The sequence below is a fragment of the Danio rerio genome, chromosome 1 (genome assembly GCF_049306965.1).
Source record: "Danio rerio strain Tuebingen ecotype United States chromosome 1, GRCz12tu, whole genome shotgun sequence".
Classification (NCBI taxonomy): domain Eukaryota; kingdom Metazoa; phylum Chordata; class Actinopteri; order Cypriniformes; family Danionidae; genus Danio; species Danio rerio.
Genome location: NC_133176.1, coordinates 48,059,343 through 48,084,771, shown reverse-complemented (window position 1 = coordinate 48,084,771; position 25,429 = coordinate 48,059,343). Strand labels below are relative to the sequence as shown.

The following is a 25,429-nucleotide window of genomic DNA, read 5'->3' as shown; positions in this document are numbered from 1 at the left end:
CTACAGCTGGAACCTCCTCACCTAACACTGATTTACTAAAAAAAGTACAGAGTGATACTGAAGTTACATACAAAATGCAGTGGAAAAGTGCATTAAGAGAACCAAGGGACAATCAATGATCTGCCGAGCGTTAAATGATTTTAATGCATGACATGGAGGTCATTTTATTAAGACTTAAGAGATGAAATCCAGCAGCAGGTCCCGATGATGTAAAGCTTCTCTTGGCAAGGAGGTGTTCATGGAGCTGCCGCTGACTGCCTGGAGCTCAGTGTTTGAATACACTAAAACAAAATTTCAAAGACGCACTATCTTTGTACATAAACTACCAATTTGACAATAAAATAACCACATTCCTGCTTGGAAAAACTCTTAAAACTTGATTTTGTGGCATAATAATTGAGAATTTTTCTAATTTTAGAATGAAAAATTACCCATTAACCACCTTCATTGGTTTGCCTGTGCAGTATATGCGAATACCTATCATAACAAGTGCATTTATTTTGAACTGTGATTAAACTGACTGGAACCAAAGACTATAGAATACACAAGACGTGTCACTCTTATCTTTTTGAATGGGGAAAAGTGTAACAGTCAATATGGCAAATAAAGCCCCGCTTTCTGGTACAGGAGCCAATCATCGATTGCTATATGGGGAATAAAGCCCACCTTCTTGCACAGGAGCCAATCATTGATCGCTATAGGCTGACGATACTCCAGGGGAGGGGCTCAGAGCAGACTTGAGTTTCTGAAGATTTTGTGTGATTTAGATGTTTAGAAATGAAACTAAAGAAACAGATGTTGTTTACTTTTATTGATGATTCCTAATACGAAATGTAATCATAAGCTTGGCAAGCAATTTTGAAGAATTTGATGTTTCCTCATTGAAACAGAATGCCCAAGCATGCTGCCCGAGAGGTGTTTAAAGATGGCCGCCGAGTGAAATGACCTGCCTTAAAGGTACTTTGCTTGAACTACCTGTGCGTTTAAATGAAAATAATGCACACCCTCCAGCCAGTCAGAATCAAGAATTTCAACAGACCATGGGATGAAGCACTAGTAGCCATCAACAGATACAGATGAGTTATATGGAATTATTTAAAATGACTTGCCAGAGGCGGACAGATCTCATGGTAAACACACTAATTTCCCCAATACTATGGAGGACCAGATGTGACACCTAATAAAATATCAATTGATCAACAATATCAAAATAATATTGTAAACATAAATACGAGGGGAAAAGAACAATAAAACAAACAACATTCAACCCTCTCCTAACCTTTCTGACACTAAGGCCTCCCGATGTACACAACCAAATTCCAGCCATAGGACCCATGTTCTGAAATGCACCCTTTCACCTTTTGTTGAATATTTATACTGCTGAATCTTCTTTTTGACACTCTAAATGAATGCAATCTTTACATTTTATATGATTAGTTTTCTTAAAATGAATTCACAACTAAAAAAAAAAAATTATTTTCTTTTTTATAAATTTGACTGCTGGACTGCTCCATGATGGATACTTTTTGTAATATTATTATTACATACCATTACATTATTATATGAATATTAGATTTCGTTGTATATTAGATATTTAATTACATTAAAATTGTATTTGTTTAACTCTTACCATACAAAATATGGTAGAAAATGATGTTATATATAGGTTAAGTATAATTTATACTTCTGGATATTTTTTGGGGGCCCCCAAATTTCCCCGGACCCTAAGCAGCCACTTGCCTCACTTATTGGTTAAATGGATATACAGTGTACTGCTTGTATGAAGGTTTTCAAACTATTCCCAGAGTTGCGTTACAAGAAGAGACAAGAACAATTTGGACAGAGCGATAATTTATTATATACGGTCCACAATTATTTAGTCTTTGTACAGTTCTCACAAGGACAAATAAAATGTTTTACCAGTAAGGAGATAATGTGAGATAAACTCAACACACTTGAAGTGCTTTTGTTTGTTACAACTCTTCATTTAAATCAACTGGATGGTCAAAATATGAAATGAAGAAGGAAGAAAAAAATGGGGAGGATGGATCGACTGCCATAAAATGAGAATGTAACATTTGCCTTAAAGTAGGGCATCATTCTAGTGGTTATCTTGCCATTGATTTTACTTATTACACATTTACCATGTGAGGATGATGCTGTGCTGCACAACTTCAGATGTACAGAGAAATATCTCCATGTGATGCTCTACTTTAAGGCTGCTTAAAGGGATAGTTCACCCAAAAATGAAGATTTACTCACCGTTAGTTGGTTCCAAAGCTTTATATAATTCTTTTTTTCTGTTGAAAACAAAATGAGATTAAAGAATGTTGGAAACTGGCAACCATTAACATCAATAGAAGGAAAAACAAATGGAAGTCAATGGTTACCAGTTTCCAACAATATTCAAATGATCTAATTTTGTGTTCAATAGAATAAAAAAAACTTAAACACCTTTGGAGGATGAGTAAATGATGACAAAATGTTCATTGTTTAAGTGTGCTATCCCTTTAATACCAGAACTGAGCATCTAAGTGTATGCTCACATTGAAATAAACCAAAATGTGCATCTTCAAAAGTCCCTGAAAAGTAAATCTACCTTATGCCACTGAAACACTGCGATTATTGGTGAGAGAACATGACGCTGCTTATATTGTCACTGTGCTGAGACGAGGCAGTCCGTGAAGCATGTTTATCTGTAGAGAAAGTCAGCCTGGATGTTGGCAGCGATCTCAGCCTCCCACTTGTCTCCATTGTTGAGGAGTTTCTCTTTATTATAAAGCAGTTCCTCATGGGTTTCTGTGGAGAACTCAAAGTTGGGGCCCTAAGATGTGGAAAGAAAGGCAGAGGTAAACATTAATGTAAATCTGATCTGTAATTAGTTACATAAATATTGTGATATTGTGCAGAATGAGAAGGAAAGAGCAATTCTTGGACTAAACAAGCAGGCAAGATGTTGATTTAGAAAGGATGAATTAAAATAATGAACATAACAGTCAATGGTAGGTTAGTTAATAACATATTTAATACAATATCCCTCTCAAACACTAAATGCAAATACAGTGTATGAGGAAAGTCTTCATAGCGCTTCACTTTTTCCACATTCTTTTGTTACAGCCTTATTCTAAAATAGATTAAATTCATTATTTCCCTAAAATTCTACACACAATACCCCATAATGACAATGTGAAAAAAGATTTTTTGAAATTGTTGCAAATTTATTCAAAATAAAAAAACCTGAAAAAAAATAATAAATCACACGTACATCAGTTTTCACAGCCTTTGTCATGAAGCTCTAAATTGAGCTCAGGTACATACTGGTACATCTCAGGTACATTTCCAATGATCATTCTTGAGATGTTTGAGCAGCTTAATTGGAGTTCACCTGTGGTAAGTTCAGTGGATTGCACAAGATTTGAAAAGGCATACACCTGTCTCTATAAGGTCCCAGGGTTGACAGTGCATGTCAAAGCATGAAGACAAAGGAATTGTCTGTAGAGCTCTGAGACAGGATTGTCGAGGCACAAGGCAGGAGAAGTTTGCAGAAAAATTTGGAAGATTTTTAAAACCATCAGGACTTTTCCTAGAGCTGGCCGGCCATCTAAGCTAAGACACATCGGGGGAGAAGGGCCTAAAGCCTGGTTTATACTTCTGCATCAAGTGATTGGAGTGACCCATGGCGCATGCAACACACGTAGCTGTGCAATTATACTTCTGCGCGCTGTTTCTGTTGCTCTGCAATAATACTTCCGAATTGCTAGTTGGCAGTAATGTGTTTATGTTCCTCTGTTTCGAGTTTCTTCGCTGGTGTTTTGTTTTTTTCTACCGGTGACCGTGCAACAACTTTAACCATAAGGTAAACACACACACACACAAACAAAAAAAAAATTTAATCTGGAGCTCCCTCACGGGACTCGACACTCGTAAACACTCCAACGGCTCTCGGTCCTGCCCACACTTCTCAGCGCTATCAAACCGACCAATCACAGAGCTTGCGCTACGCGTCGTTGCGACGTGTAGTTACATTTTTTGGGAGGTGCGCGTTGGCTATGCGTCCATGCGTAGGCTGCGCCGTAGCATACGTGTGCGCTTGACACATGAGTATAAATCAGCTTTTAGTCAGGGAGGTGATCAATAACCTGATGGTCACTCTGTCTGAGCTCCAGTGTTCTTTTGTGGAGAGAGGAGAACCTTACAGAAGGACAACCATCTGTGCAGCAATCCACCAATCAGGCCTGCGTTGTAGAGTGGCCAGACAGAATTCCTGTCTGGAATTTGCCAAAAGGCATTAGAAGGACTCTCAGACCATAAGAAACAAAATTCTCTTGTTTGATGAGACTAAAACTGATCTCTTTGAAGTGAATACCAGGCGTTACATTTCAAGAAAACCAGGCACCGCTCATTACCAGGCTAATACCATCCCTACAGTGAAGCATGATGGTGCAGTTTTCAGCAGCTGGAACTGGCAGACTAGTCAGGATAGAGGGAAAGATGAATGCAGCAATATACAGAGACATCCTGAATGAAAACCTGCTTCAGAGTGCTCTTGACCTCAGACCAGGGAGACGGTTCATCTTCCAGCAAGACAATGACCCAAAGAACACTGCCAAAATATCAATAGAGTGGCTTCACAACAACTCTGTGAATGTCCTTAAGTGGCCCAGCCAGAGCCCAGAGCCAAATCCTATTGAACATCTCAGGAGAAATCTGAAACTGGCTGTAGACCGTCGCTTCCTCTCCAACCTGATAGAGCTTGAGAGGTACTGCAAAGAGGAATGCAAAAATTTCCAAAGACAGGTGTGCCAAGCTAATGGCATCATATTCAAAAAGACTTAAGGCTGTAACTGCTGCCAAAGGTGCATCAACAAAGTATCGAGCAAAGGCTGTCATGTGATTTTTCAGGTTTTAATTTTGAATAAATTTGCAACAATTTCAAAAATAATCTTTTTTCACATTGTCATCATGGGGTATTGTGTGGTGTTCTGAGGAAACAAATGAATTTAAACCATTTTGGAAAAAGGCTGTAACATAAAAACGTGGAAAAAGTTTAAGCGCAATGAATACTTTCCAGATGCACTGTAAAATGCACATTAATAATTCACATGAAATAATAATAATAATAACGATAATAAATAATAAACGTTTTGTGACCAGCAATAATGATTTTTGTAGGATTATGTGACTTTATTATAATAATAATAATAATAATAATAATAATAATAATAATAATAATAATAATAATAATATAAATCTAAGTGGTTCAAAACCTTTCGTCAAAGTATAAACTGTAGTGATTATAATATATACTTTTGAATATTATACTGTGCTGTATTAACTGTATTAGTTGCTGACCTCTACAATAGCGTCCACAGGACAGGCCTCCTGACAGAAGCCGCAGTAGATGCATTTGGTCATGTCTATGTCATAGCGTGTTGTTCTCCTGCTGCCGTCAGCACGCGGTTCAGCCTCAATAGTGATAGCCTAAAAGAGAAAAATACAGTCATCACTTTTTAATTCACTCAGTTTTATTCACTTATGCAATTAAACAGACTTGCCATGGCATATAAGTGGTCAATGATATTGATTCTTTTTAATGGCCAATGGCAACAGCGATATCTTGGTGAGCAGAAGGTCTATGGCTGATATAAAGGTAATGTATGCTTCAAACAATTAATCATGAATATAATTAGAAAACATGCATAACAATGGCTGAAATTACATTTACTTTCAGATTAAAAAGCTATGACATATGGCCAAATTGACGTAGCACAGAATAGATTAAATCAACCAATAAAGACAATTAATACATACCAATTATCACCTGACATAATCAGAATGATGAAGGGAATTAACATTTACCTGGGCTGGGCAAATGGCCTCACAGAGTTTACATGCGATGCAGCGCTCCTCTCCTGATGGGTATCTGCGCAGCGCGTGTTCACCACGGAAACGGGGCGACAGTGGACCCTTCTCGAATGGGTAGTTGATTGTGGCTGGTTCACGGAAAAGGTAGCTAACGGCCATTCCCATACCTGCATCAACAAAAACATCAAGTGGTGCTGAGTTTTTAGGAGCTATCAGGATCATTAGTTTGAAGATTTTATCAAAGTGCTTCATATGATAAACGTCTGATGTTGTTCACTGACCTCTGATCAGCTCTGTCAACAGAAGAGTCTGAGCTGCACGGTCCGTAATGGACTTCCAGTCTGTGGCTTCCTCCTGATTATTGACATACTCTGCACACCGAAAAAGGTTTTATATTAAAGGATGAGCTCATCAAAAAATTAAAAAGTTTACATTACACACAGACATATTATATATATATACATTCACACACACACACACACACACACACACACACACACACACACACACACACACACACACACACACGTGTACATAAATTCAATAATACATTTATTTTTTTGTCGGCTTAGTCCCTTTATTTATCCGGGGTCGCCACAGCGGAATGAACTCTATCTTATCCAGCACGTTTTTACGCAGCAGATGCCCTTCTAACCGCAACCCATCTCTGGGAAAGTGTGTGTATATATATATATATATATATATATATATATATATATATATATATATATATTTTTTTTTAATATTTTCCCTGACTCAACATTTGTGCAAACCTGTCAACCCTTTTGTTTTTCCCGGGACTTTCCCATATTTTACAATTTTATCCCGCTATTATCCATATATAAGATAAAGAAGCTGATCCTCCCTATATGCCAGTGGTTCTCAAAGTGGGGGTCGGGACCCCCCGAGGGGTCGCGGAGCAATGAAGGGGGGGTCGCCTGGTGATTTCCAAAAATCTATTTATTTTTATTAAACCATAAGAATTAACATATTTTATCCATAACTAAACTGAAAATAAAAATAGTCGTTTATAGTTACTATATACTATATAGTTACTATAGTAGCTTATAGTTACTAGTTCTATTGGATTGCGACTCCTGGGGTAATTACATTATATTAAAGGTAGCAATAGCGTCAGATGCATTTTGATTTTATAACATCAGGTTATACTTTCTGGCACATTTAAAGCACTGACACAAATTTAATTGGTGTGTCTGCGTCATTGCATGCAAGGTTTCTGTATTCATAATCACCTCAGAGGATATTGGGGGTCGCGAGTCACTGGCATTGTTATTTTGGGGGTCGTGGGCTGAAAAGTTTGGGAACCCCTGCTATATGCAACCCATATTGCCTCCACCAGGGGGCGCCCTTGCACTTAAATGCGAATCTGTTCTGTGCTTTTACTTTATTTAGGCATGAAAACACTTTAAAGTAAATATAAAAATGGGGGGATTCCCTTCTTTTCCATAACAGACACCTTTGCCCCTCCTATGCAATCCTCAAAACAGTCAGTTCATATAGCAGTGCATGACTGTCTGACGCGCTCTATAGTGATTGAAGCAGAGCGAAAGTGGACATTCTGGAGTTTGGGTGCATGTTTAAACAGACATATACACATAATAATAATAATAATAATAATAATAATAATAATATCTAAACATGTCGATTTTGGTGGGTTTTCTTTTAAACACAAATTTTGTCTTAAATGATCATAAAAAGTTAGGAAAGTGCATTTTTAAAGTGACACCTTGGTTATTTAGTGTAATCAAACGAAAAAGAGGAGGAGGGAGGGATATCCCTTATTTTAACATCCCAATGTTGTCAGGTATGCTGTAGTGGTACAAATCAAATTTGTCATTAAATAATAATGACACTATTATAAAATTTGAGAAATTTAAATGAAAAATCCATATTGTTCCACTAATAAATGTGATCAGATAATTATTCATGACACAATAATAATGGTCTCATGACAATTATGTTTATGACAGGTTTATGACAATCATGTTTATGACAAAATTATGTTGTCTTAGTAATGTTGAGTTAAATGTCGAAGACAGCTACAGGTTATGCCATGTTGTCACAACAAAGACATCTCAAACAATGGACCCTTTGTATTTAACATGACATAACTGAGCTAATGACACTTAATGACAGCATGGTTGTTCTTCCATGGTGAGGCGCCACGCCAAAATTCATTCGTGGCATGGCCACATTACAGCTTCTCATTCAAAACATTAAGTCATTGTTGTTGTTTATTTAATATTGGGTTATCATCGCACCAAAACATATTAAAATGTAAGAATTATAACAAAGCTAACTTTTCTGTTTTGTTTTGACTATCAGAGTGTAAACAGAATCATTTGTCCATTTTGGACCGTTAAAACTAGTGTTTGGGACATTTCATATGTTGCAAAACAGTTGCAAGATGACACTGTATGTCTGTAACAAAATATAAAACAATCAAAGTATTTTAAATAGCCGCTTAAAAGCTAAAATGAGCTGTCCACGTATGTGGCCACTAAGTCCTAGGAGGTTAAAATGCAGATAGCATCAGATAAAAATGTAATTAAAATAATAGTTCACTTCTGTCACCATTTATACCAGCTTCAGTTTTGGCACCATGAAATACTTACTAATCCCTGCTCTGTGCGCCGACAGGCTGAAAGGACGTATGAGATTCTGACAGGCCAGAAACGACCCTACGGAGTAAAAAAACAGCATGATCATCCAAGGAAGAGCCAAGGCTTCATCTTGATTGCATGTATAGATGTACCAAGAGTTTTAATAAATCATAAACCCACCTGGCCTTGAAGCAGTGTAGACCACACGTAATGCCGCCGACATCTCAGTGAAGTGCACTGTGAGCAACAGAGACAAGAATGAGAGAGAATAGGGATGTTATACATCTACTGACGCATTTTAAACACCATAATATGCTATAACTTTAGCAATTTCACCCGAATCGCAGCACTTACAATTTTGCAATAAATTTAGTTTTGTTTTATTCATATCTATATTCAGAGTTTTTATGGTGTTTATATAAAATTTGCCTGATTTTATACATTTAATTACACATATTTATATTATTATTCTGAATGTTCAGTGTTAAAGCAATAAAAAACAAAAATATGTTCCCAAAAGACGCTCTGTAAAAACCATCTGTAGCGTTACAGATGTTTTAGTGTAGACCGCACGTAATGCTGCACTGTGAGCAAGTGAGACAAGAATGAGGGAGAATTGGGTTTGCTACACATCTACTGACGCATTTTTAACACCTTAAATTTACTATAACTTTGGCAATCCAACTTTCAGAAATCCCAAATACCTTTGTTTCTAATTGAGGTGAAGTTGGTTTTATATTCACACATTCAGAATTTTTCCTTAATAATATAACTTCAGTAAAGTATTCTTTGCTAATACTAAATGGGGAAATCATATTAACAGCTCATGACTAGCAAAGCACAACACTGTTCACAGTCAGATAAATAGCGCAAATGTTCAAGTCATATTACATGTGATTTCAGACCGAATATCTGAAGTACCATGGTAAACAATATAGAGAGCTTGTCACTGAACGAGCGTGTGAATATAAAAATAAACTTCACTTAATGTGTTTCTAGGCTTCTTTTGTTACACCAATTTGTATCTGTAGACTAGATTTCAATTACAATACTTATTTTAAAAGCTGAATCTTTTATTTTTCTCTTACACAAATCAATAATTATTATTAATAATAATAATTATTATTCTATTGACCTTATTGTTTAGCCCTAGTTTGACGCTAACAAAGCAAAAAAAAAAAATAATAAATAAACAAACAAGAATTTTGAACAAGACTTCATTCAGTGTTTAGTTTTTTTTTTGTTGCAGAAATGTCTGCAAATTCATAACACTTTTAAATATTGAAACATTGCATTTAAAAAAAAGTGTAATAACAAAAATGTTTGCAGTTATTAATGTACGGTTACTCAACCCACTGGATAAGCAATCATTCATTATTTTTCACCGTGAGTATTTTTGACCTTATTGATGAGTACACTACTCACCTTGCAGTGATTTGAAAATCGGCAGATACGACAAAACGTGCGTCGTGATTGACTTCCGCTTAAAAAACGTAAACAAAACCCCAATGCCTTGGTTCCGCCGTTAGCGCGAGGCATCAAATACATAACATGTTGTCAATATTAGCACAAGATATACACACATATATGCAATCCTCCGTTATAATGCATGAAGCGACTGTTTGATTGTAGTAGTAAAGCAGGTGTTTTAGGACACAAACTCCAGCACGCAAGCTTTAGCCGACACATCCGTTTTCCAAACATTTAACGTTATTCACCACATTTAAATTAAGACATCTATATACATATACAAACTTCATCTTTGCATATCTATCTATAAATCAAAGCTATTTATTCGAGGTTAAATGTCGGGCATGCAGCGTTTGTAGTGACGTTAGATAAGCCGCCGGCTGACTCCTCAAGGACTTTCAATGACTACACTACTATTATTTATAGAACCCTAATATCAGTGTTTTCCCGCCTAATAGTTTAATAAATATATCGCTCCCACAAAAGGCAGTCCGCGTTTAAGTCAAAGAACAGACCACGAATGCAGTGAGTTTAAAAATGAGCTCTCACTCACCAGACACTCGCTATTTGGCCTTCTCAACCAGAACAGCGGACGACTGAGGAAATGCACATGCAGAACGCCGGAAGTGAGCTTTTTTTTTTAACAAAATAAGAGTTTACACTTTCTTCCCTTACACAAACATTAAACGCATACTAAAATTTAAAACAACTATTTTAAATAATAAAACAACAAATGAACTAAAATAATACGCAACAGGCTAATAAGACTTAATTCAATTACTTTGGGAAATGCGTCAATCTTTCAAAATCTTGTTTGCGTCTTTTTGTTGATATAACACCAGATAGGCTATGAGAAAAAAATCTGTTATAAAATGAACGAAAATAAAAATGAAATCAAGGCTTCCTGTTTAGCATGTTAGAGTCATTTCATAAAAACAAAAAAGTCGTTTGATTAAAATGTGTCCTATCTTATAATATAAAAATTAATTTGTTTACACTAATGTTTATATTACATATGCAATTCAATAAAATGTACTTCTAACACAGCTTTGATCCTTCAGTGTAAAAATTTTCCAAAACTTCTGAATTCTGGCATCATTTTGACAATAATAGGTTTAGACGAACATGAAGATTATGCCGTTTAAGTACTTAAAAGAGATTGTTTCTCTCTCTTTTATTAAAGGGCACCTATTTTACCCCTTTTCCTAGATTTAAGATAAGCCTTTTGTGCCTCCAGATTATGTCTATAAAGTTTCAGCTTATAACGCCCATCATTATATTTATTAAACCTTTCAGAAGTTTGTAATTTTCAGCTCTGAGCATCTTGTAGCTGTTTTTGAGGCCTGTGCCTTTAATCCATGTTCTTCCCGCCCACCGTTTCCGTGCCTGTCAGAGTGTGTCTAAGTCTTCGGTTGCGTCAGATAAACAGCACTGTGACAGACATGAAGGAAGCAGATCTCATGTAAAATTTGTGAAAAGTACTATCGTAAGAACTTTCCCAATGATTATTTGTTGTGGAATTAATTCAAGCCTTTCTGCAACGATGAGTCACTCACGATGTCATTACAAAGTTCACGCACTCACAAACACACACACAGCCAATCCGCTTGTTAAGTGTGACGTCACGCGAAGTGGCTTCCAAGCGGTCCAAGCGCTCTATTCAACTGTATGGGGAGACTCATGAAATGGTAATAATAAACGTTTACAAAGCTACTTTCGAATACTTTCAAAAATCACGATCGCAATATATATGTCCATGCCTAATATCCGATGGCCAGAAAGTGATTCATTTTTTTATAAATTGTTAAAATTTTGGTATTTGTTATGCAGCAAGCCCAGAGATTGTTGTGTACACTATGAGTTTATATAAAATTAACTTTAATGTGTGATAAGAATAAAACGTGATCATAAACGAATGATTTCTCCACTCAAATGAATGGCGGCTTGGACCCGGAAACAGTATTATATACATCACCAACACATCACCACTTAACAAGCAGATGTCTGGATGCAGCCTTTATGATGCAAGCTGAGATTGCATCACTCGTGATGCAGTCAGACACAATCCGCTCAATGGAGTGAGTGATGTCACTGTGACAGGTAGGGTTAGGGGTGGGGTTAGGTGAGCACATTAAAAAGCATCAGATGCAGCTCAGATTGCACTGCACCAGAGCTGCATCCAGACCCCTCTCCACACAGTGTGCACGTTTAACTGTGCACTGTTTTTGCACGACAAATGTGACTGGATACACGTTAATATCCACTGCTGTATGGATATCCGTTATGTTAATATACAAAACAAACCTGATTTAATGTCCACAAACTGAGATTGAAGCGTCTTCTTTTATAATTCTACTGACATGCAGCTGTGGAGATAAAGTAAAGATGGTAAAATCGCAGTAATTCATTACAAACATTTTAAAAATGATGATGATTGATGATCACAGAGCGCTGAACAGGTCTTTTAATCCCAGTTGCTTTGTGCACATCCTGTCTTGCTGATATGATTATACATATTGCTATTGAGACATGTTAATACGCAGCTGTCAGTCAATGCGGTGGGTGGGAAAACCGCACTCATACATCACGTTGCGGTGGGCCTCAAACTGGGAGTTGTATCCTATTTTACATCAGGAAATTTTAAAAAAGAGACTTATTGTGTTTCTATTACTCCAATATGTCTGTGGACACACTATACCTACACACAGTTCTGTCCAAACAGCTTACAAAAGATGATTCTCATCATAGGTGCCCTTTAATGCTCTGTTATAATCAGTCATTGATGCTGTACTGTGAAAAAAGCTGAATAGGTGTTTTATGGTTAAAGCTTAATGAAGCAGGATAAGTTTAATTGAAGAAAGCAGTGACGTCTGTCTCCACGTAATCACAGACTTCAGTGCTCTCAGTATCACATTTCCACCAAACAACCCAGTGTGAAGCTTTCCTTTTGATAACTGTCAGGATTATAGTCAGATCTCTGCTTCGCTGACAAAGTAAGTCAAACAGCTTTACCTGTGATGTTCTGTGAATGATATTATATGCCATTTTATTTATTGCAGCTTTTATTAAGCATTTCAGTATTAAGTTTTTACTTCTATATCGTCTTGTTTTAAGCTAAAGTTCTACTCATTTTATTTATTCTTTCAGTTACATTGGAAAATGAATCTTTTTTTATCTTGTTTGCGTCTTTTTGTTGTCATGACGTTAGATAGCTGAGACATATACACTAGATAACGTTTCTTAAGTCTACTAAATGTAACTTTAAATGGATGAAAAATAAAAATGAAATCCATTTAACAGATTATTCATTTATTTATTTATTTAATAATTAATATTTTTTTCTTTTTTAAAACGATTGAAAGCAATATTTAAATAGGCTACAATTTTTATCAAGGGCTTTAGTTAACATTATCAGTTAGCAATGTATATTTGCAGCATTGCTTAACCCTAATGTTTATATTTAATTAAAAGAATTGCTCAGTTTTGATCATTTTAGCTTTCACAGTGCATTAAAAAAGTTTAATCTGTATTAAGATTGTATTATTAAATGTAAAATTTAGCATTAAAATTAAACATTTATTTGTTTGTTTATTTAATCATTCAATTATTCATGTATTTTATGTGCCTTTTAAAACATATGAAGCTAATGTTTTATTATAAAGCTAACATTTTTAATGTTGCATTAGTTAACATTTTCTATAGCACTATATAATTGCAACATTGCTTAACCTTCATGTTATTTAATACCATTTTTTGGTTGGTTTTGCTCATTTTAGCTCACAGCACATTAAAAAACACAATTATGTATATTTAAATTGTATCATGAAATGTAGAAATTAGCATTTAGAAATTAACATTTATTTATTTATTTAATAATTCGTTCATTTTGCTATTCTAAAACACAAGAAAGTTCTATTTTAAATTATCTAACATTGTTATCAAGAGCATTAGTTAACATTTATGTTATAGTATATTTGCAACATTGCTTAACCTTTATGCTATTTAGTTAAAAGAATTTCTCAGTTTTGATCATTTTTGCTCTCACAGTGCATTAAAAATTTAATATTTCTATTAAAATTGTATTATTACATGTATAATTAAATTTATAATTAAATTTTATTTGCCTTTCAAAACATATGACGCTAATATTTAATTATAAAGCTAACATTTCATTAGTTAACTTTTTCTGTAGTACTATACATCTGCAACATTGCTTAACCTTTATGTTATTTTACAACTTTTTTTTCGGGTTTTGTTTATTTTAGCTCACAACACATTAAAAAACACAATTATTTATATTTAAATTGTATTAATAAATGTAGAAATTAGCATTAAGAAATTAAAACACATTTATTTATTCATTAATTAATTCATTTTGCTTTTCTAAAACATATGAAAGTTAAATTTTAAATAGGCATTGTTAACAAGAGTATTATACATTAAATTAAAAGAAATGCTCAGTTTTGATTATTTTAGCTTTCAGTGCATTAAAAACGTTTAATAAAAAATATAATATAAAATAATATAATAATATAATTGCTAATTTTTAATGCTAAATTTTACAATGTTTGTTTAAATATTCAATAATCAATTTATTTTATTTTATTTTTACAACATATGACGGTAATTTTTTATTATAAAGCTAACATTTTTTAACGTTGCATTAGTTAACATTTTCTATAGCACTATATATTTGCCACATTGCTTAACCTTTATGTTGTTTAACAACATTGTTTTTGCATGGGTTTTGTTCATTTTAGCTCTTGGCACAATACAAAATAAAAATTAGATTTTTTAATTGTATTATTAAATGTAGAAATGAGCTTTAAGAAATTAACATTTATTTATTTATTAATTCAATTGTTCAATTATTTGAAGATTTGAAGATATAGATCTATAGGAAGATTTATAATAAGGTCAAATTTGTTAAAACTGCACAACTGTATACTATTTGCAACATTGCTCAACATGTTACTTAACTACTTTATTTTCTCATTTATGTTCTTTTTAGTTTACAGTGCATTAAATTATAAAAAATGAATACAAATTTGATTTTGAAATTGTAAATGTCGAAAATATCATGAGTTTGAATATTGATTCAAAAATTTTTTTAAATTATTCTTATTCCTTCCAGTGAACACTTCAAATAACACAGCGGAATCAGAGGAGAGTTTTTTGTCTGCCTTTGAGAAGTCTTTACTCGCTCCTGTTCTCACCACTGAGATGGTATTTGGTGTTTTGGGAAATGCGCTGGTTTTGGTAGTCAAAGTTGTGGTAAGACTAATATATCATTTAGAAAGGCAAAACACTGCAGGTGAATAAGATTTAAAAAATGAACTCCATACTCCCTCAGCTGATTAATTGACAGATGTTTTTATAAAATGTTTAGATGTAAATGTTTAAATATAAAAACAAGGAACTATTAAGTCAAAAATGTGCTGATTTTTATACATTTCTAGCACAAAAATCAGAACATTAGATCACACATAAACGAGGGTTTTTTGTCATACACTCTCAAATAAAGGTATGCGAGCTGTCACTGGGGTAATACCTTTTTAAAGGGTACACATTTGTACCTGAAGGGTCCATATTGGTACCTCAAAAGTATTCATTAGTACCCACAAATTTTAAGAGGAACACTTTTGTATTTTTTAGGTACTAATATACCCTTGGGGTATTAATATGGACCTTTTGGGTTCAAATTTGTACTTTTCGAAAAGATACCACCCCAGTGACAGCTCGCATACTTTTATTTCTGAGAGTGTAGTTCAGAAGACCTGATTTTCTTTTTTCTTGTCATTTTTAAAATCAGTTAAATCAAGTATGAACAAATTCTTCTGTAAAAAACTTCAGAATATCAATATGAATAAGGTATATTTTGGTTTAAGGGGAGATTTAGTGCAGAACAAAACTAATTTTAAGAAATAAATTCTAATAGAAATTTACACTTGTCTACAATCTACACATTTACACTAGAGAAAATCAACAAAATTTAAATGACACAAAACTCTTATGTCCATCAATGTTTAATGTACATCTCTAAAAAGAATACAATGTCAACAAATAGGCATAAATGTGAAGTGTCATGCAGGGAATTTTAGGAAAGGCAGTTTACAGTTAATTACCATATTATTAAAGAAACTTCTACAGGTTTTACTGTTGAAATCACAGAATTTTTTTCACTGAATATTACTGTGACACACTGTTAGACGTTTTATTGTATTTGTTTGGTTACTTATACTGGCAGGACTGTTTTGGAAAGTTGCCGCAACTGCTCCTTTACAGTAACTTACAAGTAAATGTGTTTTACAGTAGCATGAGCCCTACCACAATTTCATTTTACAGTAAAACAGCTTTACCACATCTTCTTTTTATGGTGAAATGTCTTATACCACATTTGAGTTTTACTGTATAACAAATTTTACAGTACTTTTACAGTCACTTATTTACATTTCACAGTACAAAGCCTTTGTTTTTAGTATTTACTATATTGCATTCAGTATATTCCAAATTTTCATTAATGGTCTCATTTAGTTTTTAACTAGAGTAGCAGTACTTGACTACTTTGATAACAGTAGAATACCGCCAATTCCTAATATGCAGTAAGTCACTGTAAAAGTTATAAAGTGAAACACAAAACTGTAATGTACATCACTGTTTATACATCACTAAAGAGAACATGAAGTCAGCAAAAATGTCAAGTGTCATGCAGGAAATTTAAGTCAAATCACGGTTATTCACCGTAGTATCAAATAAACTTCTACAGGTAACTGTTTTTTACTGTTGAAATGACAGACATTTTTTACAGCATACTGAATATTAAATAGACACACTGTCAGACATTTTATTGTACTTTTGTGGTTACTTATACTGGCATCACTGTTGCAGCAAATTACCGTAATTGCTCCTTTACAGTAACTTACAAGTAAATGTTTTACAGTAGCAGGAGCCCTACCGCAATTTCATTTTACAGTAAAACAACTTTACCACAACTTCTTTCTATAGTGAATTGTCTTTTACCACATTTTAGTTTTACTGTATAACAATTTTTACAGTACTTTTACTGTCATTTATTTACATTTTAGCAGTACAAAACCTTAATTTTTAGTGTTTATTATGGCATTCAATATATTAACATTTTCATTAACGGCCTCATGTTTGTCTTCAACTACAGTAGCAGTCCTTGACTATTCTGATTACAGTAGAATACTGTTAATTCCTAATATGCAGTAAGTCACTGTTAAAGTTTTTAAATGACCCACAGTGCAGTGCATATTACAGTAGTGAACTGGTAAAGAATGCATGTGGTATTTTACTAGGTGTTTTTGCGGTAAAAAGAAAACTGTAAAATTGCGGTAAAGTCTAACAGTGCAGAAGAAGCACTCAAGAATGTATTTTGATTTTTTTCTTAACCTTAAACTGAAGAAATATCAAAACTGGATGTTTTCACCTGCAGTGTTTCGCCTTCATCTAGAAAGATTCACACACCAATGCTTTCATTTACTAAAGTTGTTTTTTTTCCTACAGTGTAAAGAGCATTTTGAGTGCCGATACTGGCTGCCGCTCTTCAGTCTCACGCTCTCGGATTTCTTGTGTTCTGTCCTCATCATCTGCGGCTCTCTGTTAGCAGTGCTGAGCGCCGGTCAGGTTTCACCGTGGTGTGAGGTGGTGAGTCTGCTGAAGTTCACCTTCATCACCTCCTCCATTGGAAGCTTAGGTACGACACTGAACTGTGGACTCAAGTGTTCATTACTTCTGTGGGATGCATGTCTAAACAAATACTGCTTCCTTTGTCATTAGCAATAAGGAGCAAATAAACAACCCTTTGTACACACTGAATGGCTGCAAGCAGGTGCACTGGACACAGGATATATTCTGATATACACTCAGAAATAAAGGTACAAAATCTGTCACTGGGGTGGTATCTTTAGGTATATTTTTGCTCCTAACAGATCATTGACGGTACAAATTAATACCTAAAAAGTATTTGTACATCACAGAAAAGGTGTAACCTAAAGGGATATCCACCTGGATAGTACAAAAGTGACAAAGAGTTTGTACCTTTAATTCGGAGAGTGTAGTGATTAAATAAGTCTTATGCATATATCCTGTACAGAAACATCGGCCACTTTATTAGGTACACCTTACTTGTACTGAGTTGGACCCACTTTTGCCTCCAGAACTGCCTTATTCCTTCGTGGCATAGATTCAACATGGCACTGGAAATATTCCTCAGAGATTTTGGTCCACATTGACATGATAGCATCACGCAGTTGCTGCAGATTTGTCGACTGCACATCCATGATGCGAATCTCCTGTTCCACCACATCTCAAAAGATGCTTTATTGGATTGAGTCTGGTGACTGTGGAGGCCATTTAAGTACAGAAAGTGGCCATTCTCCTCTGACCTCTGGGATCTACAAGGCATTTGTGCCCACAGAACTGCCGCTCACTGGATATTTTCTCTTTTTCAGACCATTCTCTTTAAAACCTAGAGATGGCTGTGCATGAAAATTCCTGTAGATCAGCTGTTTCTGAAATACTGCTTGATTTGAACTGCTGCAGTTCGCAGCTATATCACAGATATATAATATTAATACATATAGGGCAAAAAGTAAACAGGTTTAAAAAAAACAAACTTAAAAAATTATTTAAAAGGTTATTTTAAAATATTCTGAGAATCAGATAACTTTAATTAATATCTATGTATATTATTAATGTTGTCAAATATTAATGATATATGAATCAATTTCATCTCTTCTCCTCAGTTTGGGATTATTTGGGGATTTTTGTAAATAAATTAAATGAATAATAAATGGTATGTTTTTCTTCAATGTATGTTTTTTTAAAAGGTACACATTTTATTATACATTTTTAGTAAATGATGCCCCAACTAATATTTTCTCTTTGTTCCAAATTTGTTCACATGCAACCAAGATAAAGATTTATGTATTAATTTAAATGATTAGAAAGCAAAGCTATTCTGAATATTCTACTCCTTGATTACTCACAGTTAAATCATCATTTGTCCTCAGCTTGCTTTGTTTCTTATTTTATAAATGAATAATGGTTTATCAATATTTAATGAAGGCCTCTTTTTCTATTTGAATTAATTCGCATTTATATTTCTTTCTATTCTCTTTCTTGTCCTCAGCTCTGCTCTGTGTTCAGAGGTTTATAGACATCCCATCTAAAGGCACCAGACTGTCTGTGGTCATGGCGATAGCATGTGCAGCATCATGGGCCACTGGAACCATATTTGGAGCAGTGCCAGTAGTTTATGACTGGATAAAGTGAGCCCGATGTAGAATAAACTATATTAAAATGTGGATGCATCCATGATGAGAATAAACCGTGTATATGATGATGTGATCAGGTATGATTCGGCTGAAATGCTGTGCGCAGTCTTCTGGGAGAGCAGCTATTCAGACATGCTGGTTTACATCCTCTGTGCTTTCTCCATCTCCATCTTCATCCCGCTCCTCCTAATCTTCTCCTGCTCCATCCTCACGTGTGCAGGCTACAGGAAAGACTCCCGCAGGTCAGAAGCGGTAAACACAGGCGTTTGTATATTTCATTTTGGGCTCTTTATTATTAATGCGTATTTCCACATTTGTTGTGTTTGCAGTCGGGAAGACCTGTCCTCAATCACACCACTGCTGGTGATCGTCTATCTCTTCTGTTACGCTCCATTTGCTGCTTCTGAGGTGAGAAGAGCTTGTTTATGGCAATATTTAATTGCAAAAACATATTAATATCTTATTTTTGTATATTCATTTAAATATATTAGTATATTTTAATATAGCAGAACGGTGGCTTAGTGGTTAGCACTGTTGCCTTACAGCTAGAAGGTCGCTGGTTTGAGTCCCGGCCAGTTGGGGCAAGTTTTGGGCCAGTTGGCATTTTTGTGTGGAGTTTGCATGGTGTCTCCGAGATGAATTGGATAAACAAAACTGGCCATAATATGAGTGTGTGTTAATGAGAGAGTGTATGGGTGTGTCCCAGTGCTGGGTTGCATCTGGAAGGGCATCTGCTGCAGAAAAAATCTACTTAAATAGTTGGCGGTTCACTCCACTTTGGCGACCCTTGATAAATAAGGGATCAAGCCTAAGAAAAATGAATGAATTATTGTTTTAATATATTTTTGAGATTCTTAAGATAATACTTTTTTCAAGGTTATAGTTCTTATTCTTTAGATCCTACATTTTTAAAAGCAATAAATGGTCTATAAAACGATCTAGAGACCACAATTAAAGAAATATATCAGTCTTATTTTTCAGATTCTTTATATTTAAAATGTGAATAGTTCTTATTCTTTACATACTACATTTTAAAAACAGATAATAGGTCTTGTACTTTATACACTAAATTTAAAAAAGACAGTAGTTCTAATTCTTTAGATTCTAGAACATTTTTAAAGAATAACGGTTCTTTTTCTTTACACGCTAAATAAAAAAGAAAATAGTTCTTATCCATCAAAAAATAGTACAATTTTGAAGATACCAAACAGTTCTTATTTAACAGTTCTTAATCTATTTAAAGATTATAGTTCCTCTTCTCCATTCATTCACTCTTTTTCCTTCAGCTTAGTCCCTTTATTTATGAGGGGTCGCCACAGCAGAATGAACCGCTAACTTATCCAGCATATGTTTTACTCAGTGGATGCCCTTCCAGCTGCAACCCAGTACTGGGAAATACCCATACACAGTTCTTATTGTTTATTTTTAGAAGATAATGGTTTTTACTATTTAGATATAGTAATTAAAAAAGATAATAGTTCTTATTCATTAGATATAGTAATTATTCCTTGATTTCTTTTCGGCTTAGTCCCCATTATTAATCTGGGGTCGCCACAGCGGATTGAACTGCCAACTTATACAGCATATGTTTTACGCAGCTGCAACCCATCTCTGGGAAACATCCATACACACTCATACCTACGAACAATTAAGCTTACCCAATTCACCATCACAGCATGTATTTGGACTGTGGGGGAAATCAGAGCACCTGGAAGAAACCCACGTGAACACAGGGAGAACATGCAAACTCCACACAGAAACGCCAACTGACCCAGCCAAGGCTGAATTAGCTATCCTTTTGCTGTGAGGCGATCGTGCTACCTACTGCGCCACTGCGTCACCCAAGTTATAGTAATGAAAACTTTTTTAATAGTTCTTATTCATTAGTTATAAGATAATCATTATTATTAGATAGTCATTAATAAAAGATAATACTTATTCATTATAGTAATTTTAAAAAAGATAATGGTTCTTATTTATTAGTTATAGTATTTTTAAAAAAAGATAATAGTTCTTATTAGTCAGTGATAAATGATAATAGTTCTTATTCATTAACTATAGTAATTAAAAAAATGATAATAGTTCTTATTCATTAGTTATACAATTAAAAAAGATAATGGTTCTTATTTATTAGTTATAGTATTTTTTAAATAAGATAATAGTTCTTATTAGTCATTAATAAATAATAATAGTTCTTATTCATTATAGTAATTTAAAAAATGATAATAGTTCTTATTCTTTAGAAACTATAGTACATTTTATTTTGAACTCTGAAAAAGTTAATAGTTATTATTTAGACAGCACATTCAAAAAAGATATGAGCTCTTGGGGACTTTAAAATCTTTAAATGATATGTACTAGTATTCAAATATTAAGCAACTGGCCAATAAATGAGTATTTAAACTTAATGTCAGTACCATGAATATACATAACAGTGCAAATAATACCATGACATTTTAAAAGGGCTTACTATAAGCCATTAGTGTTCTGATCTGTGTGTTTTTAAGAGTCTTTATGTCAGAGGCTCTACTGGATGAGTTTTTCCCTTAACAGTTTTTTGTTCTTGTTGTCCTGTTAGTTGGTTCTTCTTGGCAGGCTTGATCTGTCCCCGTCTCCAGCCTGGCTGCGGTCACTGTCGTCAGTAATGGCGTATCTGGACTGTTGTCTAAACCCCTTCATCTACCTCACAAATAAAGACTTCCGGCGAGCAGTGCTCATTTTGATGTGGCACAGAAGGAGAGCTACTTTTCCAGAGCCGGTGCTCACTGGCATTACAAGGATTGAACTTTGAGGATTATTAACATGCATTACAATATTTGATTTGTTTTTGTGAAAAAAAAAAACGATAAAAAATAATAATAAAAAATAATTACTGCATTTTTTACATTGATTTACAAAAGACAGCCATGTCATTCATTGTAAAAACTTTTTAAGGCATTTATTTAAGTGCCATTTGACAACATGTATTAAAATACTCATTTATATTAAAACACTGCCATTTAAGGATGACAGATCAGCCCCAAAATACAAATTATTCAAAAACTTATACTTTGTCCTTCAAAACAATAGATTTAACCTATTTGTTTACCCATACGATAATTTTCTCTCAAGTATTTAATAAATATAAAGGTTTAATTTGTATATAAAAATGCAGCATGGCAATTAAAGATATTTTGACATTTTATTTTCACAAATAAATTACAATCATTTTAGTTTCACTAAATTAGCTTTCTCATTAGATCTATAGACACAAACACTTGACCCCAAAATAAACAACAGTTGGAAGTTCTTAACTAAGGACTTGTGTGTAGACCTTGTACTTCAATTTCCGTAGAAATGGAGAGAATACTGAGAAACTGACCAGAGTTCAAATCTGATCTGAATATCATTACATTATTTCACATTAATTGCAAAGTTTCAGTCTGTTTGGATCTTCATTAAAGGAATAGTTCATCCAAAAAAATAAAAATTCTGCCAAACTCATCCACCATTTGTTCAAAACCGGTTTCTTTCTTCTTTTGAATATAAAGGAAGATTTACTGAAGAGTAGGCATGGGCCGGAATAAGATTCTGACGGTATGATAACCTTGGCTAAAAATATCACAGTATCACGGTATTGTGATTACTGCTTTAAAATATGCTCTTTTTGAAATGTTTGGGTAAAAACAAAAACATTTTTCTCTTTTGAACACAAAATATTTCATTTTTAAAAAACATTTAAGATATTTTGGAGCAGTAAACATGTCAGGCTAAATAATTCAAATAAATCATTGACTTCTGTTGTCTTCATTTATTTCAAAAACAGATATTTTTACAATTTAAAGTGGCATGTTTGGAGATCTCTGCTGGAGATACTATTTTTCCTTACAAACAAACAAACAAACAAACAAAAAAAAGTGAATAAAAAACAAACACATACTATAGGAACGGTATTGCAGAAAATTTTAGTGGTTTTAAAATCTTGACGTTTCCAAACCCTGGCATACTTTGATAAGTTATGGTCCCATGCCTACTGAAGAGAGCTGCTGGAAAAAAAGCAGCAATTGACTTCCATAGTATGTTTTGTTACTGTGCTTTTCTCCAAACTCAGTGCAGGAGAGTTTAGCGTCAACCCTAATCACACACACCTGAACCAGCTAATCAAGCTCTTACTAGAAACTTCCTGGCAGATGTGTTGAACCAAGTGGAGCTAAACTCAGCAGGACCACGGTGCTCCAGGACCGAGTTTGGACACCCCTGTCCAAGTTTAGTATCATTCGAGTTTAAGTATAGCATGAGGAAATGTTCATTTTTGGGTGAACTACCCCTTTAAAATGATGACCCGCTGGTTTTGCGATTGTGTTCACAGTGATAATTACACATCTGTATTCTGTAGTAATATAGCTACGTGTGTCAGTGGCGTGACAAGCTAATAAGTATTTGTTAATGCAAAGTTAATTGTCTTCTAAGTACTCTGTTCTCATTAAATGTTACAAAAGAGCATTTATGAAGAGCGTTTGTGTGCATTTTCACTGAGGCGCGTGAGAAAGCAAAAACTGTAATGAAACTGCAGAATGTCGCAAACTTTGGACCAGAAATGACCGGTGAGAGTCTGAAACATCCAATACTCGGCGAGATGATGATCCAGAAGCTTCAAAATCACGAAACCGGCGCAGGAGAGCAAAGCCAAGCAGAAGTAGCGCATGGACGCAGAGTCTCCGTGTTTGAGCTGCGCGCGGACGCCTGCAAACGCGGCGGAGGCGATGTGGAGACCCAGAGCCGCCTCAAAGCCCCGGGGGTGCAGGAGAGACAGCCCGTAGCTGAGCAGAGAGCACGACTCCACCATTAAAGCATAGCGAGATGACCAACCCTTATCAATCACTTGACACCACACCAGCACCCATGCAAAAATAGGTAAAGTGAACCACTGGTCCAGGACGGAGGGCGCGCGCCGCAGGGTGGCCAGGCGGATCCACTGCACCGGCCCGTAGGCCAGCGCCATCAGCGCAAACACCTCTTTACTGTAGGCAGCCGCTCGGTTGCTCTTACCATCCGGCATCCGCTGCAAGAGCCAATAGATCGCCAATAATATGTAGCCTACGTTTATCAGGCAGTTAAACGGCATGGCCAGGAAGGCAGGGAGGTTGTCGACTTTCTTCTCCGCGTAGTGATCATAACTGACGTCCACCAAAACTTTGTCGAAAATATGAGTGTTTGCGAGCGCAATGCAAAGCAGGAAAGGTATGAGAACGTGGACGGCAGCTGACAGGGTCATTTTCAGATGAATTAGAACTTCTGTTTCAGCGACTGTACGAAAACACGTGGAGTATTGTGTACAAAGTATCTGTGACAAAGTACACGCAAGGCTGTTTCCGCAGTCTAGACCACGTGATGGCCAGTAGCGCCCTTCATTGGTTGACAGTAGGCTACAGTAGCTTTAGTGCCGATTGACAGCTTCCTAAACAGTGTTCACTGAGCAGGGGAGATCGTTTGAAGTTCGATTATCTTGATAATATTAATTTACTCATGAATAACTATATGCAAGTTACACCTTGTACTATTTAAAGGGGTAGTTCGCTCAAAAAATGAACATTCTGTCATCATTTACTTACCCTTCACTTAATTCTCACAAACCTGATTGATTTTTCTATTAAACACAAAATAAGTCATTGTGAAAAATGCTGGAAACAACAATTTACACCTGTAGTATTTGTACCACGGAAGTGTGTTGTATTACAAGTTTTTAGCTTCCCTCAAAATGTGTTCAACAGAAAAAAATTAAAGTCAAAAAGCTTTGTAACCACTCGAGGACGATCAAATAGAGAGAAATTATATATTTTTTGGTAATCTATGCCTTTAAAATATGAGCTAAAACATGCCTAATGTTAAAAATTAAAATGTGACTTCAAAATATTTAAACAAAATATTCCTCACTGTGCAGCTTTACATATTTTGCTTTGCTAAACACAGAGCATCCAGAATTCAACACTGCCATATTGAAAATGCACTGTTTTTACTCCAGTATAAAGATCAATCAGGGACTGTTGTACCACAGATTTGGATTGGTCTCAGATTCACAGCTCTTGCATTAACAATTAACCTGTGACTGTAAGCATGTGCTGGTAACACCTACAGTACATAAATAATGATGTGGTTCATTCATTCATTCATTTTCTTGTCGGCTTAGTCCCT

The 25,429-nt window shown here is 34.9% G+C and overlaps 3 protein-coding genes across 3 annotated transcripts; 1 reads left to right on the top strand and 2 right to left on the bottom strand.

Annotated features, from left to right (window-relative positions):
- Positions 1 to 1,838: 1,838 nt before the first annotated feature.
- ndufs8a (NADH:ubiquinone oxidoreductase core subunit S8a) lies at positions 1,839 to 10,540 on the bottom strand. Its single transcript, NM_213139.1, has 7 exons — positions 10,513 to 10,540; positions 8,670 to 8,726; positions 8,502 to 8,567; positions 6,147 to 6,236; positions 5,860 to 6,032; positions 5,353 to 5,481; positions 1,839 to 2,824 (listed from the first exon to the last, which is right to left on the bottom strand). The coding sequence occupies exons 2-7, from the start codon at positions 8,710 to 8,712 to the stop codon at positions 2,693 to 2,695; spliced, it is 633 nt and encodes a 210-aa protein (NP_998304.1). The 5' UTR covers positions 8,713 to 8,726; positions 10,513 to 10,540; the 3' UTR covers positions 1,839 to 2,692.
- A 2,246-nt stretch (positions 10,541 to 12,786) lies between these two features.
- Positions 12,787 to 24,404, top strand: si:dkey-9i23.8. Its single transcript, XM_009293487.5, has 7 exons — positions 12,787 to 12,952; positions 15,094 to 15,233; positions 17,487 to 17,676; positions 19,114 to 19,252; positions 19,336 to 19,500; positions 19,588 to 19,666; positions 21,837 to 24,404. Coding segments are annotated over exons 1-7 (927 nt in total). The 5' UTR covers positions 12,787 to 12,951; the 3' UTR covers positions 22,050 to 24,404.
- On the bottom strand, positions 22,426 to 24,588 carry tmem187 (transmembrane protein 187). The gene has a single exon (XM_001341435.9). The coding sequence runs from the start codon at positions 24,510 to 24,512 to the stop codon at positions 23,742 to 23,744; it is 771 nt and encodes a 256-aa protein (XP_001341471.1). The 5' UTR covers positions 24,513 to 24,588; the 3' UTR covers positions 22,426 to 23,741.
- Between the last annotated feature and the right edge of the window lie 841 nt (positions 24,589 to 25,429).

Bases quoted from the DNA above. Each gene is read 5' to 3' on its own strand.
- ndufs8a (NM_213139.1), bottom strand. From the start codon at position 8,712: ATGTCGGCGGCATTACGTGTGGTCTACACTGCTTCAAGGCCAG. The intron at 8,568-8,669 runs GTGGGTTTATGA...TTTACTCCGTAG, and splicing joins CTACACTGCTTCAAGGCCAG to GGTCGTTTCTGGCCTGTCAG. The intron at 5,482-5,859 runs GTAAATGTTAAT...TTTCTCTTTTAG, and splicing joins AGGCCATTTGCCCAGCCCAG to GCTATCACTATTGAGGCTGA.
- tmem187 (XM_001341435.9), bottom strand. From the start codon at position 24,512: ATGACCCTGTCAGCTGCCGTCCACGTTCTCATACCTTTCCTGCTTTGC.
- si:dkey-9i23.8 (XM_009293487.5), top strand. The intron at 19,253-19,335 runs GTGAGCCCGATG...TGATGTGATCAG, and splicing joins GTAGTTTATGACTGGATAAA to GTATGATTCGGCTGAAATGC. The intron at 19,501-19,587 runs GTCAGAAGCGGT...TTGTGTTTGCAG, and splicing joins TACAGGAAAGACTCCCGCAG to TCGGGAAGACCTGTCCTCAA.